Source organism: Macrobrachium nipponense, chromosome 9, assembly GCF_015104395.2.
Source record: "Macrobrachium nipponense isolate FS-2020 chromosome 9, ASM1510439v2, whole genome shotgun sequence".
In the NCBI taxonomy this organism is placed as follows: Eukaryota; Metazoa; Arthropoda; class Malacostraca; order Decapoda; family Palaemonidae; genus Macrobrachium; species Macrobrachium nipponense.
The window spans coordinates 104147749-104171224 of NC_061110.1; the positions used below are offsets into that span (position 1 = coordinate 104147749).

The following is a 23476-nucleotide window of genomic DNA, read 5'->3' on the forward strand; positions in this document are numbered from 1 at the left end:
AATATATGTGTCACAGAAAGTAATGTATTGTAAGTGATATTGCTAAGAAAAAAATGTTTGCCAACTTCAGAATGATTTAACAAAAACAAATATTGTGAACCGATATCCAAGAAGACAAATGAGGAATCCAAGTAATAAGAAGGAAAACAAAGGTCAACTATAAAACATAAGTGTAAATCTTAACGAGAAATCTTGGTAGAAAACTTATTGCCTTTTATGGAATGGAAGTTCGAGAGAAAGGTGAAAGGGCAAAATTGATCGTCAAATAAATCGTGGAAATAGAAAGACGATGTCTGAAGAGAATGCAGTCTTCAATCGATGGAGTTTCCATCTTCCAGACTTGCTGAATGTGGAAGATTGAAGAAGATCTGAATAATGCAAGAGGAGGATAGGTTAACATCATTATAAGAATTCTATTGGGCATGACTATTGAGGATGTAAGGAGGTGTAATTTCAGGATGCAGAAGGAACCGGAGATTGTTAAGGCTATAAGTGAGATGTAGTGCATTGGTGACTGAATAAATAACAAAGATGTATAACGTATGTCCAGATACGAGAAAAGATTTCCAAGGAGAGAGTGACAGGAAGAAGTGCCTGATTATTGATGAGCAATGATATAGTACGTAACTGTAAGCATTATCGAAGATTAAAATGTTCTAACCCTTGTTTTTTTCAATCTGGTGGAAATGCATTCAGAGGTTCAATCTGGGGGAAATGCATTTAGAGGTTCAATCTGGGGGAAATGTATTTAGAGGTTCAATCTGGGGGAAATGTATTTAGAGGTTCAATCTGGGGGAAATGTATTTAGAGGTTCAACTCTGGGGGATTTGGGGGAAATGTATTTAGAGGTTCAATCTGGGGGAAATGTATTTAGAGGTTCAATCTGGGGGGAATGTATTTAGAGGTTCAATCTGGGGGAAATGTATTTAGAGGTTCAATCTGGGGGAAATGTATTTAGAGGTTCAATCTGGGGGAAATGCATTTAGAGGTTCAATCTGGAGGAAATGTATTTAGAGGTTCAATCTGGGGGAAATGTATTTAGAGGTTCAATCTGGGGGAAATGTATTTAGAGGTTCAATCTGGGGGAAATGTATTTAGAGGTTCAATCTGGGGGAAATGTATTTAGAGGTTCAACTGGGGGAAAATGATTTCTATAGAGTTCTAATCTGGGGGAAATGTATTTAGAGGTTCAATCTGGGGGAAATGTATTTAGAGGTTCAATCTGGGGGAAATGTATTTAGAGGTAGTCGGCAGCTTAAGGATAATCATCCGAATCTAATACATCTGAATAGCATTCTAATGTAATGAGGAAAAATAAATCATTTAGGAAATAAAAATCTAAAAATACTGATGGAGCGAAAAAAATTATATATAATTATGATTGCATGAAGTAAAAAAACAAGGACGTGTTGTGCGTGTGTAACGTCAATCGTCAGTAGTTTGTTGTATGTTTTGTACTCACAGAAAATACAGAACTGACGGTAGATAGTGATGAGGAACTGCTGACTAGAAAAGTATAGAAATATTTGAAAGAAGAGAAAGTGTAGAGTAGGAAAAAAAATATTAATATAGATCTTAGAACAGTATTAGCTGATTTGCATAAATGCTCATAAATATAATAGATAATGGTGTGATGAATGAAGTGATGCGCCTAAGAATACGTCAGCAAAACTGTTAGCAAAATATGTATAAATAATTGGGAAGAGACTTGGGTAACTTGAAATCAGTGGTCATTTGGGAATACTAACATCAGTAGGTTAGTAAAGAATATGTCGTGAAGAGAAGGAAGAGAGGAACATTAGTAAAGGGTGAATGGATGCAATGGAAGAGATATTTGGACAGAAGAGCATGAGTATCATGGGTGCTTGTGTGTATGATAAGGACGAGTATATAATTAAAAAGCTCTAGACAGATGGTGAGACAGAGGTATATGAAAAGCGAAGCTCGGACTGCAGAAATAAAGTACTTCTTGTCAGTACTACAGAAGAAATGAGCAGTGTGTTTGTTAAGACTTTATGAGGTGGGGCCTCAGTGTAAACGAAGTAAAATACTATGCAGAATTAAAAGTAAAAGGTACTTTGTATTTAGTAACACATGATGAGCTGCTGATAATGTCTTGTGGTCACGTCCATAATGCAGCTAACGCTGATAAAGCTTGGGTTAGCCCACAGGTCAGATAAACTAAACAAGGATTTATTGTACCGTAATGAGATCAAAGATGATGTATGATTCAGAAACAAGGGGATTTTTAGAAGGAAGGCGGAACAGAAGATGGAGCGAACAGAAATGAGAATGCTGCCGTGGATTTTGGGGGAAATGTGAGAGTGAAGAAATATGGAGGCGTGCGGAGAGGGTAAAGATTACTGATATGTTAAAAGAGTCAAGGGCATAAGGTAAGAACGAGTGAGGAGAAAGGATAGGGATAGAAGGTCGAGACTGAGATATATATAGCGTGACAAAGCGAGGGAGGATTCGGAGAGAAAGGGCTTAGCTGAGGAAAGTGTTTCTGAAATAAAAAGCTGGAGATGTAAAAAATATATTCATTATACAATTTTCGTGTATTTACAATGAACATATCATTTGAAAAATGACGTAGAAAATAACGTGGTTCAGAACAAAGAGTGGTAAAAGTCAATATGTTTTGTAAACAACCTCGTTGTGTAAACAGAAGTACCTACAGTGTACGCAAACAAGCCCGGACGCAATAACTCACAACACCTTATGTACTCATGTCTAATCATTTTCAAGAGCAGTGTTACACATGTAATAGAAATGTAATTAAATCTTGATAATATATCAGTCATCTATTTTTATACACGGATGACGTGGTTACTACGTTCCGTATAGCTGTGTATACAAATTTAAAAGGGGAAATTAGGGACGTTATTTATGATTAATAAACATACCACAGTTATTTACTGATTAAAATGCTAGTGTCAGTACTCGGTCTTAAACTGATTACATGGAATAATTAGATGCTGGTCGAGTAAACTGAAGAGTGAACTTGGTGAAATATAGTAAGTTAAAGTACAATCTAAGTTGACGAAGGGCTCCATTATTTGAATTAGGAAGCTAAGGAATCATTACAATAACTCCGAGGTGAGTTTTTGTCGGAATTTTAACAGCATTTTTTTCTGTACTGTAATGATAATGACTGCACACTTATTTTATGTTAGTTACAAAAACTAAACAAATACACGTACACCAACCGACTAGAAATAAACATGTAAGACTTGCGGAAGAATCATAAAACTCTAGCAGACTCCCAATTAGTTTTTTGGGTTACAGCATAACAGATACTTGTAGTGTTTATTGCATGTCTATATCACAAATGTTTTTACCAACATTCAGGTAGTATATTCATCTAGACACACACACACACACACACATATATATATATATAAACTATATATATATATATATATATATATATATATATATATATATATATATATATATATATATATATATATATATATATATATATATATAGATGTGTGTGTATATATATATATATATATATATATATATATATATATATATATATATATATATAAAAGAAACATCACTAAACTGTGTTCATATTACTTAGAGTATCACATACCGAACCATTACCCTGCATTACATGTTCTTGAAAATAATAAAATCTAAATAAAAATGAATATTTTAGTGACTTTTACATTTTTTTGGCCACTAGAATCTCTAAGGGATAGCTATACCTACATACTCTCATCCATTAACCTCATATCTCGAACGTCACTTACTTTGAAGAAGTTACCTTGAAATATGCGTATACAAACTGAGAGTAAGTTTTCACTTTTAGTTCCATGTTTCTATAATCATCAAAAGTAAGAATACGAAATTCAATTTGGCTGGTTTATATTTAGAAAAGTCGTTTTGAATATCATAAAAAATTAGATGTATTAAATCTTTCGATGTCTCTCCAAAAACAAATATCTACCCTGTTACACTTTCTCCTAAAAAAAGAAAAATAAACTCATTGACCATAAGTTATTCCTATCAGTTTGATGTTCCCAGTACCTTCAAGTAAAAGTGTATAAAATTCAATCCCGTTAACTTATATCCTTAAAATATTTAGAAGTAGATTCCAAAATACGCAAGTTGAGCATTATCCTTCATCTCCTAAAAAAAAATCCACTTTGTTTTTTTACACAGATAAACATTGGAGTAGACCAGGGTTGGGATAATTATCATAAAAGGCTTTTCGACGAACCATTGAGCCAAAATAAAACAACACATAGCTACCCTGTTATCCATCCCACGCCCCGCCCCCTAACCTCAAAAAAAAAAAAAAAAAAAAAAAAACAAAAAAAAAAAAAAAAAAAAAAAAAAGACATATGAACATAAGTTTTTCCTATCAGTTTGATATTCCAGTAACTTCAAGTAAAAGTGTATGAAATTCAACCCCCTTACTTTAAATACTTTACTTCGAAGTAGTTTCCAAAACATATAAGTAGAGCATTATCCCCTTTTCCTAAAAAAAAAAAATAATAAACTTTTTTACACAGATAAAAATTGGAGTAGGCCATGGCTGAGATAATTATCATAAAAGACTTGTCGACGAACCATTGAGCCAAAAAACAAACACATCGATGAGAGTTATTGCACATAATTGTTACCCATAACGTTGATGTAAATAGAAGGTCTGTAGCAAACGAGGCTAATTAACTGGTAATTGCGGCCTTTTGTTGTCTAATGCAAATGAACAATTAATTGTGCTTTATATATGGTTTTACCTAGACAGACGGCCTAAATTTAACCCGCCCTTAAGAGCGGACATAACCTAGTTTGTATGATACTGCTGTACATATCCAAACTTATTCATTACGCGTAAGTGAAATTGTATTAAAACATACATTTAAACATAATATATGAGAGCAAGTGCAACCAGATACCGTTGAATGTTGCTGAAAAAGAACACCTTGGTCTGTACTTTGAACGTTCTCCTCAAAAATGACACTAATAACGTCAGACTTACAAATACTTCGATACCTTGTCATTTTGTAACGTTAGACATTCTTGTCGGCTGTAGAAAAATAACAAATGTATACATATATATGTGTGTGTGTGCGTGTGATAATAGTCTCTAAAGTTTTTTCATTATCCGTCTATTAAACATGCAAGGTTATGAAAATTAAAATATTTCTATTTATGTCTTAAAGTATATTATTATTATTATTATTATTATTATTATTATTATTATAGTAGTAGTAGTAGTAGTAGTAGTAGTAGTAGTAGTAGTAGTAGTAGTAGTAGTAGTATAGTCCCCAAAGTGCAAGGGTTTCCATAACAAATGCTGCGAGGCCCCCAACAAGAAAAAATACAAATCAGAGTAAAAAATTCAACATTAATTTTAAATTATTCAGAAACCAAATAAATACATTAAACTGAGAAATAGGGCTCGTGCTCACAGTCTGAACTATATTACAATCATTCTACTACAAGGCTAGGAAGATCCTTCCATAATTTGGCCAGAGTTGGAATACAAACCTCTGGAAAATTTTGTGGGTCCAAACCTCATAAAACAGAAAAGGAAAGTCATATGAATTACACTAGAACGCTTATAGAACGTGCATAGTTAATTGAATAATTGAGACACCGATTATTGAAAATATCTGCAAATTGGGAATTCATATGTGAACTCATGTCCTATTCATGCGGGATAGCCTGAAATTTCAATTCAAATATCCGACAAATGCTGCGAGAAACTTTGGAATATTTCTGTACAGGGGTCTAAAACTGGTCTAACATTGTCCCCCTGGTATGAGCAGAGCTTCAGTTAAAAGACAAAAATGGATTTCAACTAAAACTTTTTCTCACGTCGTCTAAGATACGAAAAGGTTTTCCTCACCTCAATAAGATTAGTGTCTCGCCCGTTCGATTTTCGTGTCCTTTTTCTTTTCCCCATTTTCATGACTTTTGGTAAATTACACAGTCTGCCCGTCAGCGGGTGGCAGTAATCCGAGCGAAGGAGTATGTGTCTCCACACACAGACCTGCATACGTCATGCAGACTTTCTTCGCATTAAGGAGATTTGTGTTGCTCGCTGATTGCTTTTTGTTGCAAGCATTTATTCTTGTCTGCTTTACTGTTCTGCCTCGTTGTCGCCTTCCATCTGGATTCCTGACTTACAAGGTTTGTTTATTCATCTGCTTTAAGTTTCTCAAGCACAGATTTCAGCCTTAATTATCTCAGTCTTACTTTTCATTCGTAAATATGTACATCATTATTAGAAATGATTAATGTGAGACCGTCCTAATTTTTTAAGAATAAAGAAAAACTAAGTTGTCGCGAAACTGATGCTTTTTTACGGCATTTTTGTCTGAAATAAACAGTTCTTGTTTTTTTAGGGAATCTTCAACTAAAAATTTACATTTGTTCTATTGGCGATTACAGTGACTCTTTACATGCTTTATCTCTGCCGGGCATAATCTTTTAAAAATAAAGAAAAACTAAGTTATTGCGAAACTGATGCTTTACAAAGCATTTTTGTCAGGAAGAAAAAGTTCTTGTTTTTTAAGGAAACTTCCACTAAAGATTTACATTTGTTCTCTTGGCGATTACGTTGACTCTTTCTTTACATGATTTACCCCTGCGTTTTACGATTAAAAACTAAATATGAATGTTTTATATATTTCTTCTGGAACTTCAGATACATCAGTAAGAAAAGTTAAGCCTCGGGAGAATTTGTCACCATAGAAAATTTGTTGATGAAAATTCACAAATATTATAATGTAATTAACAGCTGTTTATAAGTTACTTCATAATAGTTTTGCCATAAATTACAAGGCATATACAAAAATATGCCGTAAGAATCAGGGGGAAAACAAATCCTCAGTGTTCGGTACACAATGTCATTAATAGTTTTCAAATAAAAATCTAATTGAATTCTTTTTTTGCAGAGCAAATATAAAATACATGGTAGCTCTAGCATAGTATATTAAACTCCTCTCTTCGATATTCATTTGCTCTTTAACAAGAGAATGAAGTTATATTAAACTCCTCTCTTTGATATTCATTTGCTTTTTAACAAGAGAATGAAGTTATATTAAACTCCTCTCTTCGATATTCATTTGCTTTTTAACAAGAGAATGAAGTTATATCAAACTCCTCTCTTTGATATTCATTTGCTTTTTAACAAGAGAATGAAGTTATATTAAACTCCTCTCTTCGATATTCATTTGCTTTTTAACAAGAGAATGAAGTTATATTAAACTCCTCTCTTCGATATTCATTTGCTTTTTAACAAGAGAATGAAGTAAATGGCCTCAGAAAACCCGATAGAGAAACAAGAGAAAATCATCGTAAGAGCAAAAACAACTGTTAGAATTTCCTCTCCAACGAAGGAAGGATAAGACTCCAAAACTGAAGGGAAAAATTAGACAACATGTCTGAATTATCCTGTTTCTTGCAGGACTTCGTGGTCGTTTTTATGTTATCTCACATAATAATACCAAACTCTAGAATTCTATCATCTCTGTTTTACCTGATTCGTCCCATCATTTATCTTTTAAACCCTATTCTCGTTATTCACCTTTGTTTTAACGATATGAAAAATCAGGTTCCAGATACAGCTGGCTATTGCATAAACAAATACCTTACAGATGTAACTGTTTTTTTTTTTTGTACTCTCTCTCTCTCTCTCTCTCTCTTATTTCGGAATACATTTTTTCTCCTGGGTCGCTTTGGAGATTCATATACGAAAATATATTTAATAAAAAAAATACAGGATGCGATTCTGCTTGCAATGGTACGAACGAATGAAATATTGATTACTTAACATGCCTTGCATGAGATCCTGGGGCAGGTTATCAGTCTAAATTTCATCGTCTCGCCTACGTATTTCGAAAGGACATTTGGTAAACCACTTCTGGTTATCTTTTCTTCGTTTGCCTTAAACTAATATAAAGTGAAAAAGCTGACCATGTTTCTAAGAGGCTGAACAACATCTGAAAGAATTAGAACGGAAGCAATTCTTTAACTTTTTTTTCTTTTACTGTAAAACTACATCATTCTATGATCAAATACGGTAACATGGATCATCCTTTCTTAATTAGAGTACTTTCCTGGTGAAAAAAATTAGCCATACAACTAAAATTAAAATACAAATCAGTCATTTTCTACCTTCATGGGAAATGCTTTGTACTCTACCTCCTCTATTAAATGATAGTCTACATGCTTCTCCTTTTCCCATTCCTAATGATATTTATTGTTAGTTCTGTTTTCCTTTATTAATCCATTACAATGCGAAATTAACTGGTTTTAGATGTAACAATAATAAGGCTGCTTAAAATTACAAATATTATGTGTTACTTTGTGAAGCTTAAAAGTATGTGAAGTCCGGGACAATGTATGGACAGACACAAGGAATAGTTATGGAAGGTTTGCTGGTTATCTATGAAGAATAAGGAGAGAGAGAGAGAGAGAGAGAGAGAGAGAGAGAGAGAGAGAGAGAGAGAGAGAGAGAGAGAGAATTAATTCAAAATTGTTAAAAACTAAGAGTTCAATGAATGCATATTTTCTAGCAACAGTAATGACTAGAGCAAGGGGAACATAATATAAAAATTCTAGCACAAGGAAGGAAAAGTGAAATTTTGGCAATTAGGCAAAGAAATTGGCAGAGATTCGGAGACAGTCCAGCTGAAACTCCTCAGACCAGAATAACATACGATCCAGTCTAGGTGCCTTGCCAATTTTTAAAGAGGAAAGAATCCTTGTGACACTCGCTGTGAAACTATAAAAATACTGAAGATGCAGAAGTGGCAAAGAAGTTCTTTTGCAAATAGTGTGGGATATTTTAACTGAAAGAAGGAGTTATCATGAGTGCAACGTTAAAAGTGCCTAATGAGATGATGTACAATACTTAACTTTCAGACGATTAACAGTTGATATACTCATTCATTAGGGAAACAAAGCCAGTAAAAGAATACTTGCTGTAGAGATTTACATATATTTTTACCATATGAATGTGTCACACAGCCAACAATGACGCCATTGAGATCATCATCCCAACTAATTGGGAATAAATAAGGGACCCAGCAAAGAGAAGGAATAGTTGAAAGATCTCCAATGCATGCTTTTGTTGTGTGTTTGGCGTTTGTAAACAGATCGTGAGAAACCTAGCTGTTTTGTTCAACGTACCAAGCACCAATAAAGGTATGTGCAACACCAATGAAATCAAGATTTCATTTTCCAAAGTTCACGCGTTCAAAGTCGACGGCCTAATATAGAACAAAGTATTCCTTAATAAGGAAAAGACCCCGTCTGTTTTCAGAATTCGAACACATCAAGCATTTAAGGTAAAGGTGAAGATGGATTTGCGTGAGGCGATACTTATTAAGGTCGTGTTCTTTTAACCCTGAATTCACTGACATGAAAACAACTGATTTTACTTAAAATTCGCAGGAATGACACATGCAAACCACACAATTTCTCTGCAAAATTATGATTCACAGTTCTTTACGTTGACACTGACATAAGCTTTCGGTTAAACATTCAAGTTTTTATAGTCTGTAAACCTATTTGTCTGTTAACAGCTGATCATATTTCTCCCTTCAAACGTTTATTCTTACATTTTACACTGCCACCATTGATAAAGTATACATACATACATAGTACATATACACACTGTTTATATATATATATATATATATATATATATATATATATATATGATATATATATATATACCATAGATATACATACACCACCACACACAACACACAAACACACACACAACACACACACACCACACACACACACACATATATATATGTATATATATATATATATATATATATATATATATATATATATATATATATACACATAGATATACATACACACACACACACACACACACACACATATATATATAGATATATATATATATATATATATATATATATATATATATATATATATATATATATATATATCATTAAACGCAAAAATCGTATGAAATCTGTAACATTACGCTTCGAAACAACTCCAGAAGTTTGTATGAATTTCGTTTAGTACCTTCTTTATGCATTGGACGTGACTAAAGAATTCAGAAAAATTAAATTTTCCTGAATAAACGCCATTGCAAGTCGTTTGCACACTGAGTAATTTTACTGCTAGTCATTAGGAAGAAAAATTATACGGGTAGCGCTTATTAATGAGGTGAAAAGTTGATACCTACAGACATATTCCAAGGAAACTGTTACCCCCAAGTGAGATTGCTGTTGGTGATGTACGGAATATGAGCCTATAAATGAAGCCATTAGAAAAATGTCTTTACAATCTATGCATTAGTTTCATATCTCTGGATATGGGTTTGGAAATTGGACGGCAGTGGATTTTTTTTTTATGTGGCTTGGAGTCATATACCTCCCCCCCCCCCCCAACACCCCAATTCCAAGACTGAGCCCCTTGTGATGTCACACTATGCCCATTCCTTGTGATGTCACACTATGCTCCATTCCTTGTGATGTACACTATGCTCCATTCCTTGTGATGTCACATGCATTCCTTGTGATGTCACGCTCCATTCCTACCTACAAGCAGTCAGGCATGACACGAATGTGGAGAGGCAAGACCTTAATACATAGATAGTCTCTGTAACCAGATTTATGAAGAAACACAACAACCACATAATGAAACTGTTCAATAAAAACAGATAACTTTAAATAGTATGTACTACTATTTGTAATAGTAGCAGCATTAACCTTAGAGTACGTTATTTAGGTAGCCTATTTAAATGCCACTGAGCATGCATACTTGAACGGTACTATTTAGATTCTAGTTTCAGTCTAACCATTTAAGACTATAACTGGTTCACTTAAGGTAGATTCTTGGATAAGCCCTATTCTCACGAGACGTTAGTTTGGCGGCCTCTGATTGGCTGGGAGCTGCCTACCTCCCGGTACCAGCCAATCAGCGGCCGCCAAACAAACGTCAAGCGAGAACAGGGCTCATCCAAGAATCTACCTTAAGTGAACCAGCTATAGTGAAAAGTATTTTTCAAACGGAGGTAACGTCTAGATATATGTGCAGCTATAAAAAAAAAGTAGATTCACATCGACCGTGCATTTGATGTCTAGGCCAGTCCCTTACGACGCTCCTGATTGACTGTGTTGATAAGCCAATCACAGGGCTGGAAACTCTGTCTCTCTCGAAAGACTGAGAGTTTCCAGTCCTGTGATTGGCTTATCAACAGCCAATCAGGAGCGTCGTAAGGGACTGGCCTAGACATCAAATGCACGGTTGATGTGAATCTACTATAGCAGTAAAATAACCAATTTTCCTCCCGCCGAGTAATGTAATATTAATAACTGAATTAATGTGTCCTAGCACATTAGGCAAAAAATCTATGAGAACTGCTGAACTGAACGAGTACCCCTTGTTAATGAGTTTTTATTTATTTTGTAATTATTGTTTATTCTATCTTCGATAAATACATTTTTTTTAAATACAGGAAGTGAACGCATACCGGGGAAACGATACACGTTAAAATTAACATAAAATATTAAAATTAATATAGAATCTTATACAACTTTTATTTGCCTAACTTTTGTTTAGGCAAACAAAAAATTTACAAAATTCTATGTTAATTTTAACATCAGTAAAAAGTTTCAGGAGAGTAAACTTTGATGGAGATATAAGTAAAACATAGAAGGAAAGACGAACATTTTTGATTTCCTGAGCTACGTGCGAAAAAAAAAGATGAAGAAATTCTCAGCACATAGAACGGACACGCCATTTCGTGCTACAGCATTATATGATGGGCAAGATAAGTATACAGCCACATACTACAAACTACTTCCTAGTTAGCGTAGCGCAAAATTCGTTTATGCTTATTCGCGGCATTTTCAAATAAAGAAGATCGATGTTCTCAAAGAGGAATTATAAATATTCATTGGTTAACGCAGCTCGTTAATGGAAAATCTGTCATAGAAGTATCTTCACCCTTTTCTAACCGGAACCAGGTTGGGTCATCACAAGAGATAAGGACATGTGTTGATGAGCAGCCCCACCTGAGGTGGCAGACACCTGTGTTAAGAGGAAATTATACAACATCTGCTATGAGGAAACAAAATAGCTTGACATTATCTTCAGAGGTAACATGGTAACAAGGCTGCTTGCGAAATTATGCTTTATTAGATGCTGTCGGCGCTAGGATAAATGACAGTATTCAAGATACTGATGATATAAAAATTCTAGGAATTCGAAGGAAGAGAGTAGGACTAGCAAAGTCATACTGCTGATGTAAACACTTCTATGAATTCCAAGACAGAGGGAAGGACTAACAAACTCATACTACTGATGTCAAGACTTCTAGGAATGCCAGGGCAGAGGATAGGCCTAGCAAACTCATACTGCTAATGTAAACACTTCTATGTAGGAATACCAAGGCAGAGGGTAGGACTAACAAAATCACACTGTTGATGTAAACGCTTCTAGGAATATCAGGACTGAGAGTAGGACTAAAACAAAACTCATACTGCTAATGTAAACAATTCTAGGAATTCCAGTGCACAAGGTAGGACTAAGAAATTCATGGTGCTAATGTAAACAATTCTAGGTATTCCAAGGTAGAAAGTAGGACTAACAAACTCATACTGCTGATGAAAACACCTCTAGGAATACCAGGGCAGAGGATAGACCTAGCAAACGCATGCTGCTAATGTAAACACGTTTACGTAGGAATACCAAGGCAGAGGGTAGGACTAACAAAATCACACTGTTGATGTAAACGCTTCTAGGAATATCAGGACAGAGAGTAGACTAACAAACTCATACCGCTGATGTAATCAATTCTAAAGTGATTACTAGCAAACTCATCTCTGAGAGACAACAGTTAAGACTTGAAAGAATAATAGTTTTTTTGTTTTTGTTTATGCATCGATAACAGAAGACAAATATTCAAGAAACAATACATTCTTACATTTTGATGTGGCTGGCTGAGCATGTAACTGAAACTATTTGCCATCAAAATTGCAACTAGTTTCAGCCAGAATTACAAAAGTAATTATTGTTTATTGTAATATCGTGCAGAACTCTTGCTGAATATTTTTTCGAATGAATTATAGTTAAATCTTTCCTTAAATCTAAGATATCTGAAGCTAGACTGAAATTGTATTGCTTCTCTCGACTGTTTTGTAAAGATTTATTGAACATATCATTTTCAGAAGAAAATCGGTCGATGTAGAATTAATTCTATTAAATTTACTTACTTGATTCCCTTTACATATAAATATGTTTCAAAGAAACATTAGTGAAGAAAGGTACAAACTCATGAAAACCTTATCAATAGACAACTGAAGCACAATGAGTCGAGATGACGTGCATTCTCTAAGCAACTAGTCCCAAGTTCAGTCTTATAAGCCGATTAGTGTATAGTTATAAAAGTCGAAATTGCTTATGCAATTCAATACATTTATTTTTACAGTTCCCCACACAAATAAGAAAACATTGTTGATACACAGTTCCATGTATAATGGCCACTCTCTCTCTCTCTTCTCTCCATGACGAAAAAAACATCGTTATCTGAAACCAACGAATCATAACGTAGATTGTTTCTTCACTCAATACCAGACTGAAAGTTCAACAGAACTTTATTGATGAGGCAGCGTTAACGAAAAACTACGTTCAGCTTCGATAGGTTAGATATTGAGCCACCGGTGTTCCTGATATTTCCTGAAGAGATCGCGTGTTAAAACATTACACAACGCAAACGCTATCTATCACTTGTCAGACCGGAACCTAGTTTCGTACGCGGAAGTAGTGTGAAAATTTGCTTGTCGACTGCACGAAACTTTCTCCACTCATCTGTACTCTTAGATTTTTTTTAGGCATATATTCTATATAAAAAGGGATTCATTACCATTTTCTGGAAAACTTTTCATGGCTGAATAAAATCAAGAAGGCTTCCGCTTAGCACGCAATCCCGAGGAGGTGGAAATTATTTATAGCCGAACACCTGTCAAACCAGACGGGTTCGGGATATATAGAAATATCGCTTACCACTCAGGTTGTCTCCCTCTTCGAAAGTGCAGCGTTCTCTAGACTCAGCTGCTGCGAGTCTCGTCGAACGGGCGCAAGTTATACTCCTTCAAGATTTGTTGCTTAATATTATCATCACCACTGAGTGTAAACACGATTTTCTCAGCTATAGCAGATGCTGATCTGGAGTCAGCATGAAGGAGATGGCGAAGATGCTTTTCCTGGCCCTACCACTAATGGTAGGGGTACTTGTAAGTTAAAAACACGTTATTTTTTGTTTATATTTTGCTAACACCTAATACCAGACAACAGGGTCTCAACTCAGAAATTATGAACTCTGTGCTATATGGCTAATATTAGCAACTACTGTTCCTAGCTGCCAGGGAATCGCACATCAAAAGCAGTATTCATTTTTTTTTTTTTTTTTTTTTTTGCTTCATTACCTAAAACGACACCGAGAAATTATGTGCGATTATTTAGATCAAATGAAAGTACAGTTCTGACTGACATCCTCTCGAGGCTGCTTGCAAACCGCTGGTCTTTCTGACGACAAAAGCTCAAGAACGCTGGAGGAACTGGTTGATTGCTTTTGGCATGATGGCGGCACAATAGCTGTGGCTAACATTGCAAGATTGTATATATATATACATACATATATATATATATATATATATTATATATATATATATATATATTATATTATATATATATATATATATATATATATATATATATAATATATATATATGTGCGTGATATATGTGTGCGTGTGTGTAGTTTTTAAGCATGATAATTTCTCCCATGAGAGGCAGTGATGCCACATCGTTAAATTTCAGGTAATTTTCCAATCCTTTTTTATCCTTATTCATCAAATTTTTTTTCCGAAAGATATTGCTAGACCTATACGAATGCGCAAGGGTCTTCGGTGCTAGAAACGCGTGTATGGATACAACTTGCTAGTGACCCAGCCACATAGTAGATGTACTATGTAGAAATGGAAGGGAAATGGGACAGTTTTATGGAGGTGAAAGTTGTAGGTATACTGATTAGAGGTAGTCCTACTAGTATCACTTTGGATCCTGGTATCAAAGAAAGTACAAGTACGTTTCGTTTAGGCTGGTTTGGGTAAGACCGAATGGGGAGGAGAAAAAGTCGCAATTTTCAATGATATACAGGTAAGACAGTACCAATTTGTCTACCTGTATTCGTCAAAATATGCTGCCTAGGATAAGACTAGGACGCAAACAAAACCGTTCTTCTCCCAGGGCAAGTCCTTAAATCAGGAAGGAAATAATAGCAAAGGCCCTTCGTTATAAACACAAGATATGATAACTGGAAGCTCGTTATTGTTTTGCAAAACGAAGTTCAGTACCTGCGCGAATAAATCTTGAACACTATACTCTTCTTTGAACTTTTATGAAAATATCTTTGAATCTTCTTGGCCATTTTAAATAACCTTGCGTCATTATAGTAGTTGAAGTTTGTTTAAAGGTATATTTTTATCGATATGAAACTCTTCAATTCTAGTGGACATCTTCATCAGTATATAGGTTCTCCCGGTGTTTTTACATAACACGATCACTTATTAAATTCAGAATCTACAGACCCATTTTCGACTTGCCATAAATTGGGTACCTTTATTCACTCCAGCGAGGGATTTAGCATATTTCCACATTAGCTTAATGCTTCCTGGGACAACTAATCGCAGTTGTTCAACCGAGTTCATTTTTTGTTTTCTTTGTTTTTTACCCATATTTGAAGCTGTATCAATTTGTGCTAAACATTGATCAGTGACTGCAGATGTGACTTTGCTTATTACAGAGGCAAGAAGCTGAAACAGTCTAAATTTTAATTTGCCATTGCATTACCTCCCAAATCAGTAATTTAGTATTTGTACGTATTCTTGCCGCTTCTTTTTTCTGTCTATGTTAAGGTCATTTATTTAATTCTTCGGTGTTGCATTAACCGAATTTTAGACAACAGTTTCGTCGTCCAAACTTTGGACAAAGAAACATCGTGCAGACGCGACAACGCATACAAATGTTGAATGCCGGAAGCATATTGTAATAGTATTTGCAAGACAAAGGAACAGAAACTCCCAAGATGAATCACATTGGATGCTGGCCAAGAAGACGGCAGACTGCGAAACGAAATGTTAAACATTAAGAATTACTGGAGTTTTCATTTTAATTTTTAGTATTCTTATGCGTGACAACTGAATTTACTTATGCTGAATCTGCACATATGATACGGTATATTGAATTCAGTTATGTGAGCCTTTGAATTAAATCTTGGAATTATATGAGTTATTTCTTCAAAGGAATGACTCATCTGGAGATACGTCTAACAATTCTGCACCAGTGGAAAAATTGCTTGCATGTATAGAGGCTTGGACCAAATTCCATTAGTGTTTCCAGAACATTAATTATAATTGTTTTATCTTTAACTATATTCTATTTGCATTGCCGAAGTCTTTCGTCATTTGCCTGAGATTACAAACAAGGAAAAGAGCTTGTCACAGAGTATAAAAACAATCTGCTGAAAGAAAAAGTTGGTAGCTGTCCATGATTTCATTTTCGTTTACTCGGGGAAAGCCTAAGAAGTCTAAAATACGTGTTTCACCTAGAGTTAAAGATACAGGAATTTTAGGATATGATATTTATGATTTAATCATTAGAATGAAAATGTAAAAAATAAATAATGTGCATGTTAAATATTACAGAAAAATTATTTATAATAAAATGTATCGCATTTATTTAAATTTTCGTTGGTGAAACAACACTATTTGACCGTAGATTTTAACATGCGGCCCGAATTAGCAAGAGGTCGGATCACGCCTTTTTCTTACGTGCAGAGAGAGAGAGAGAGAGAGAGAGAGGAGAGAGAGAGAGAGAGAGAGAGAGAGCTATTAGGTAATAACTGTCATACTTAAGAGAATATAAGTAGATGATGACAGATTAAAATATGCTCTTCGCAGGAGTATAACATTATTGATGTGAAATGCTGACTCAAAGTAATTGGCATCCACTGATTTGCTCTCCACTAGCTTCTACATTTTGTAATTACTCTGTTCTCTTCATTTATTTCTCCGCTCTATTATGCTTGTATCCCATAGTCATTACTTGCTACTCCTGGTTAGGATTATTTTGACCTTTCATATATCCTTATCTATACGTCTATAACTATAATCCTACACTATCCTATTATCCTTATTTCAGGCCTCTGCATCTGCTGAGAAAGAAGTAGATGAAGTTCCTGAGGAATCCAAACTTGTTAAGTTCTTCCCTGAGAACTTAGGCTTACCTGACCCCCTTCTTCCAGTGAGGAATGTAAGAGCATTCCCCAACGTGCAAAAGTCCAAAGGTATCTACTATCTTTATCTGTCACCCTTTTCCCATCTTTTCAACATTTCTTCTCATTGTTATGTGATCATGTTACTTCATTAAGAATCATATTTTAATTTTTTTGCTGTTTTCTTATACATTGTTATAGAACTCCTGGGATATTTATTGTTCCTTTCCATTTTCTTTTTATAGGAACGTTATTAGAGGAGAGAAGCAGAGATAGAAGAGAGCAGAATCAGAAGAAGGAAAAGGAGAAAAGTCAAAAGACACAAAGGGGTCCCCAAGGCAAATCATCGGAGAACAGAAAGAAAATACCAAATAAGGGACCAGCATTTAAAAGAAAATCCAGCTCTCAAGTGAAGAATGTTAATAAACAAGGCACTGGTCAAAGGAAACCAATAGTTAGAAATAAAGACAGAAATGGTAAAAAGAATGGTAAAGATCGTAAAGAGAAAAAGAAAAGGAAGAAAAAGAAGAAAGGCAATGGCAATAATGGAAAGCCTAATAAAGGCAAAGATAAACCTGACAAGAACAATGGTGAAAAGCCAGATTTGGAACATAATAAATACACGAACGTCGTGCCATGGATAAGCATTTCTGAGGTTGTCATAGATAAACAAGGAGAAACCTGTCCTACAAATTCGGTGTGTCAGCAAATGGGTGGCCACTGCGTTCATTTTGAACTTGCAAATGTCTTCAACTGCGATTATGTTTACAACAACTGTGATGGCTCTGACTGTCGTTGCTGTGTTGGTGGCAAACTTGCAAACGGAGGTTCTGGTAACCTTGTGTCTGGTGCAGAAATTGCTTCCGGAAACGATAACCAGTGGCGCTACTGTGACTTGACCTCTCAGTGCTACCAGCCAGGTGAGGCATGTGTCAGTGCAAATGTAGCCAACTCTTACAACTGTGACAGTATTTTGAATACATGTGGAAGTGACTGTTACTGTTGTATTGGAGGAAAACTTGGCAACTCACATGTTGGTGGTCAAGCTGGGGGAGGAGGAGCAGGAGGAGGAGGTTCTGGAGGAGCTGGGGGAGGGTCTGGAGGGGCAGGAGGTTCTGGAGGAGCTGCAGGAGGGTCTGGAGGGGGCGGAGGAGGTTCTGGAGGAGCTGCAGGAGGGCTGGAGGGGCGGGAGGAGGAACTGGAGGGGTAGGAGGAGGGGCAGGAGGAGGTTCTGGAGGAGCTGGAGGGGTAGGAGGAGGGGCAGGAGGAGGTTCTGGTGGAGCTGCAGGAGGGTCTGGCGGAGCTGGTAGTGGTGGAGCTTCTGGAGGAGGAGGAGGAGGAGGAGGAGCTGCTGGAGGAACTGGAAGCGGAGGAGCAGGTGGCGGTACCTCAGGGGGAGCAGCTGACGGTGGTACCTCAGGAGTAGTAGCCAGTGGAATATGCGCACGTACTTGGAAGTGCTCCAGGAAAGGAGGTGAATGCCGAGATACCTTCTTTAACGACTGCAGAAGGACTCTGAATAAATGTGGAAGGGGAACATCATGCAAATGTTGCATCTTAGCAGCAAATCAAGGTGAGTCACCAGGAAGCTTGGTAAAAAAAAAAAAACTGCAAAATACTGAAACAGATATCTTTGTCTTATATTCAAGTGAAAATGAATGAATCTCTCTCTTAAAAAAAACGTCCTTTTTTAAACTGTATCAAGGAGGGTGCAGGCAGAAAAAACGTTGCTTTCAAGCCGGAGGTACATGCAGGAATCAGTGCAATGTAGGCGAATCTCAACAGGGACGATGCAAAAGAGGCTGCGTGTGTTGCGTGCCAAGTAGGTGCAAGCTATTGCAATTTCTATACCATTTCGAAATTTGAAATATACCATAAAACTTAACTTTACGTAAGCAACCTCATCAAACTTAACATGTATGATGTATGGTAAAATATGTTTATTCCAGGCCTGATTTGGTTTCATATTTACAAGATTATAATATATTATTAAGAATACATCACCCACTGGATCGAAATACATATAGTCAAGTCTCTCTCTCTCTCTCTCTCTCTCTCTCTCTCTCTCTCTCTCTCTCTCTCTCAAACGAGGAATACGCATTAAAATGTATATATGTATGTATATATGTTTTTATGTATAATATATATGATACACATACACACACACACACACGTGTGTGTGTTTGTATGTATATTCACAAACATATCCAAGTGTGTGGATAGGGGATGGGCACTAATATATTTAAAACTGCTAATACTAGAATAAATCTCAGAAAATAATTTTTCTTTGTTTCAGCAGCAGTAGGATCTGGAGGCAGACTGGAGGTAGTTTCGCAGGGAGGGTTCAGGGAGGGGCAGGGAGGAGGTTCAGGAGGGGCAGGAGGCGGTTCATGGAGGGGCAGGAGGGAAGGAGGAGGGTTCTGGAGGAGCAGGAGGAGGTTCTGGAGGAGTTGCAAGGAAGGTTTCAGGAGGGGCAGGCGAGGGGCTAGGAGGCGGTTCTGGGAAGGGAAGCAGGAGGAGGTTCTGGGGCGGGAAGCTTGCAGGAGGGTCTGGAGGGGTAGGAGGAGGTTCTGGAGGAGGATCTGGAGGGGCAGGAGGGGTAGGAGGAGGTTCTGGAGGAGCTGCAGGAGGGTCTGGAGGGGCAGGAGGTTCTGGAGGAGCTGGAGGAGGGTCTGGTGGGGTAGGAGGAGGTTCTGGAGGGGTAGGAGGAGGTTCTGGAGGGGCAGGAGGAGGATCTGGAGGAGGGTCTGGAGGAGCTGCAGGAGGGTCTGGAGGGGTAGGAGGAGGATCTGGAGGAGGTTCTGGAGGGTAGGAGGGATTCTGGAGGGGAGTTCGGGAGGGGCAGGAGGAGGTCTGGACGGAGGTTTCTGGAGGGGTCAGGAGGAGTTCTGGAGGAGGTTCTGGAGGAGGTTATAAGGGGCAGGAGGATCTGGAGGAGCTGCAGGAGGGTCTGGAGGGGTAGGAGGAGGATCTGGAGGAGGGTCTGGAGGGGTAGGAGGAGGATCTGGAGGAGGTTCTGGAGGGGTAGGAGGAGGTTCTGGAGGAGGTTCTGGAGGGGCAGGAGGATCTGGAGGAGCTGCAGGAGGGTCTGGAGGGGTAGGAGGAGGATCTGGAGGAGGTTCTGGAGGGGTAGGAGGAGGTTCTGGAGGAGCTGCAGGAGGGTCTGGAGGGGTAGGAGGAGGTTCTGGAGGAGCTGCAGGAGGGGTCTGGAGGAGCTGGAGGAGGGTCTGGTGGGGTAGGAGGAGGTTCTGGAGGAGGTTCTGGAGGAGCTGCAGGAGGGTCTGGAGGGGCAGGAGGAGGATCTGGAGGAGGTTCTGGAGGGGTAGGAGGAGGTTCTGGAGGAGCTGCAGGAGGGTCTGGAGGGACAGGAGGTTCTGGAGGGGCAGGAGGTTCTGGAGGAGCAGGAGGAGGGTCTGGAGGGGCCAGGAGGAGATTCTGGAGGAGGTTTCTGGAGGGGTAGAGGATCTGGGAGGAGCTGGCAGGGGGAGGCTGGAGGGGTTAGGAGGAGGATCTGAGGAGGTTTCTTGGAGGGGGTATGGAGGAGGTTCTGGAGGATGGGGCCGGAGGGTCTTGGAGGGGTAGGGAGGAGGTCTGGGGAGGAGCTGCAGGAGGGTCTGGATTTGGGAGGCAGGAGGAGGATCTGGAGGGAGGTTCTCGGAGGTGGGTAGGAGGAGGATCTGGAGGAGGTTCTGGGAGGGGGGAGGTAGGAGGAGGTGGTCTGGAGGGGACAGGAGGATTCTGGAGAGCTGGCAGTGGAGGGTCTGGAGGGGTAGGAGGAGGATCTGGAGGAGCTGCAGGAGGGTCTGGAGGGGTAGGAGGAGGATCTGGAGGAGGTGGAGCAGGGTCTGGAGGTGCAGGAGGTTCTGGGGGAGCTGGGGCAGGACCTGGAGGAGCTGCAGGAGGGTCTGGAGCGGCAGGAGGAGGATCTGGAGGGAGTGGAGGTAGTGCTGGAGGAAGTGGAGGGGCTGGAGGAACTGGAGGAGCTGCAGGAGGGTCTGGAGGAGCAGGAGGCGGTTCAGGAGGAGCTGCAGGGGGGCCTGGAGGGGCAGGAGGTTCTGGAGGAACAGGGATAGGGTCTGGAGGGGCAGGAGCAGGGTCTGGAGGAGCTGCAGGAGGGTCTGGAGCGGCAGGAGGAGGATCGGGAGGGAGTGGAGGTAGCGCTGGAGGAAGCGGAGGATCTGGGGGAACTGGAAGTGGTTCTGGAGGAACAGGAGGTGGAGCTCTAGGAGGGTCTGGAGGAGCAGGAGGTTCTGGAGCAGCTGGAGGAGGGTCTGGAGGGGCAGGGGGAGGATCTGGAGGGAGTGGAGGTAGTGCTGGAGGAAGTGGAGGGGCTGGAGGAATTGGAATTGGATCTGGAGGAACTGGAGGAGGTTCTGCAGGAGCTGCAGGAGGGTCTGGAGGGGCAGGAGGAGGTTCTGGAGGGGCTGCAGGAGGGTCTGGTGGTTCTGGAGGCACTGGAAGCGGATCTGGAGGAGCTATCGGTTCTGGAGGAAGTGGAGGAGGAACTGGAGGAATTGCAGGGGATTTAGGAGGAAACGGGGGAGTGTCTGGAGGAACTGGAGCAGGGTCTGGAGGCTCTGGAGGAGGGAGTGGGTCATCCGGAGGTAAATATGCTTTCGATTTTTAGTACTGAAAAGATCTAAGTGAGTCAAACTAAGTATTTTACTTCTACTATTAACTGCGATTTTTCAGTACCAGAAAACAATACAGAAGTGCTAATTTCGTTCATTCTGTTTGCCTAATATCTTGTTTATATAAGTTCATAAAGTATGAGTCAAAATGGTTAATTATGTTAATCTTGATTATTTTCTAAGAGTCAATAGAATAGCTTCATGCATGTTCCCCCGGTACTATGCTATCTCAGTAAAAGCAGCAACATGAGATTCAAAGGAGCGCACTGTAAGCTAGGCTGCATGTGCAATATTGCTTTTCTTCCCCTTTTTCATCTAAGGAAAAAGCTTCATACCTTGGATGAGTTCCATTTCAAACAGAAATTTTGAAATATTTGTTATAAATATTTTTTCACCTTTCTGAAAATACTTAAATCAAATGGTTCCCACTTCAAACCAGTTTTCTTGGCATTTTAATATTAACAATATCATTTTCGGAACAAATAAATGTACATATCGAGTACTTTACTAATCACATTAAACATTTACAGAATACAAATGGATAAAAAGAGAGCATGTGAATCTTGATGATAATCACATACACATAAAAATAAAAGTGTTCACAAGATAAAACTTAATTATTTCCCAGACACAGCAAGAAATTATGAACCTTTTTCTTGAACATTATTAAACATAACTGATAAAGATGATAATCAGTAATATTATTATTTTCCCCTCCCAAGGTGGAGGTACAGGTGGAAGTGGCTCCTCAGGAGGATCTGCAGGGTCAGGAGGTTCAGGAATCTCAGGAGGCAGTGGATCAGGAATCTCAGGAGGGTCTGGAGGATCAGGAGGATCTGGTGGATCTGCTGGATCAGGTGGCAGCGCATCAGGAGGTTCAGGAGGATCAGGGTCAATTGGAGGATCAGGAGGAGTGCATCGGGAGGAAGTCAGGAGGATCTTTGGATCATCTGGAGGATCAGGCGGAAGGTGCATCAGGAATTTCAGGTGGATCATTTGGATCAATCTAGGAGGATCAGGAAGGAGTGCAGAGGGGCAGTTACTCAGGTCGGATCAGGATCATCTGGAGGATCAGGAGGAAGTGCATCAGGAATTTCAGGTGGATCAGGATCATCTGGAGGATCAGGAGGAAGTATATCAGGAATTTCAGGAGGATCAGGATCATAGGAGATAGGAGGAACAGCGGAAGGCATCAGGTGATTCAGGAATTTCATCGGAGGATCAGGAGAGCATCAGGGTTATGGGTTTGGAGGATCAGGAGGAAGATCTTGGATTTAGGGAGGAACTGGATCAATCTGGGGAGGAATCAGGAGGAAAGTAGGTAATCAGGAATTTCAGGAGGATCTGGATCATTCTGGAGGATCAGGAGGAAGTATACACAAGGAAATTTATCAGGAAGGGATCTGGAATCAGGTCTGGAGGAATCAGGGGGACTGATCAGGAATTTCAGGAGGAGTGGATCATCTGGAGGAATTTCAGGAGGAAGTGCATCGGAATCAGGAGGACTTGGAATCATCTGGAGGATCAGGGGGAAGTATATCAGGAGG

General features: G+C 38.7%; 2 protein-coding genes and 1 long non-coding RNA gene across 3 annotated transcripts; all 3 read left to right on the forward strand.

Annotated features, from left to right (window-relative positions):
- The first annotated feature begins 14036 nt into the window (after positions 1-14036).
- On the forward strand, positions 14037-18508 carry LOC135218164 (circumsporozoite protein-like). The gene is made up of 3 exons (XM_064254313.1): positions 14037-14258; positions 17226-17370; positions 17544-18508. Exons 1-3 carry the CDS (start codon positions 14202-14204, stop codon positions 18506-18508), a joined length of 1167 nt encoding a protein of 388 aa, XP_064110383.1. The 5' UTR covers positions 14037-14201.
- Positions 18509-18556: 48 nt separating this feature from the next.
- LOC135218280 (uncharacterized) lies at positions 18557-19613 on the forward strand. Its single transcript, XR_010315273.1, has 3 exons — positions 18557-18871; positions 19004-19120; positions 19598-19613. It is a non-coding gene; the product is annotated as an uncharacterized LOC135218280 (long non-coding RNA).
- A 1220-nt stretch (positions 19614-20833) lies between these two features.
- Positions 20834-23103, forward strand: LOC135218165 (uncharacterized). The gene is made up of 2 exons (XM_064254314.1): positions 20834-21902; positions 22652-23103. Exons 1-2 carry the CDS (start codon positions 20834-20836, stop codon positions 23101-23103), a joined length of 1521 nt encoding a protein of 506 aa, XP_064110384.1.
- The last annotated feature ends 373 nt before the right edge of the window (positions 23104-23476 follow it).

Excerpts from the sequence above, each read along its gene's own strand:
- LOC135218165 (XM_064254314.1), top strand. The coding sequence starts at position 20,834 with ATGGAGGAGGTTCTGGAGGATGGGGCCGGAGGGTCTTGGAGGGGTAGG. Across the intron at positions 21,903-22,651 it reads AGGGAGTGGGTCATCCGGAG|GTGGAGGTACAGGTGGAAGT; the intron begins GTAAATATGCTT and ends TCCCCTCCCAAG.
- LOC135218164 (XM_064254313.1), top strand. The coding sequence starts at position 14,202 with ATGAAGGAGATGGCGAAGATGCTTTTCCTGGCCCTACCACTAATGGTA. Across the intron at positions 14,259-17,225 it reads CACTAATGGTAGGGGTACTT|GCCTCTGCATCTGCTGAGAA; the intron begins GTAAGTTAAAAA and ends TCCTTATTTCAG. Across the intron at positions 17,371-17,543 it reads CAACGTGCAAAAGTCCAAAG|GAACGTTATTAGAGGAGAGA; the intron begins GTATCTACTATC and ends TTCTTTTTATAG.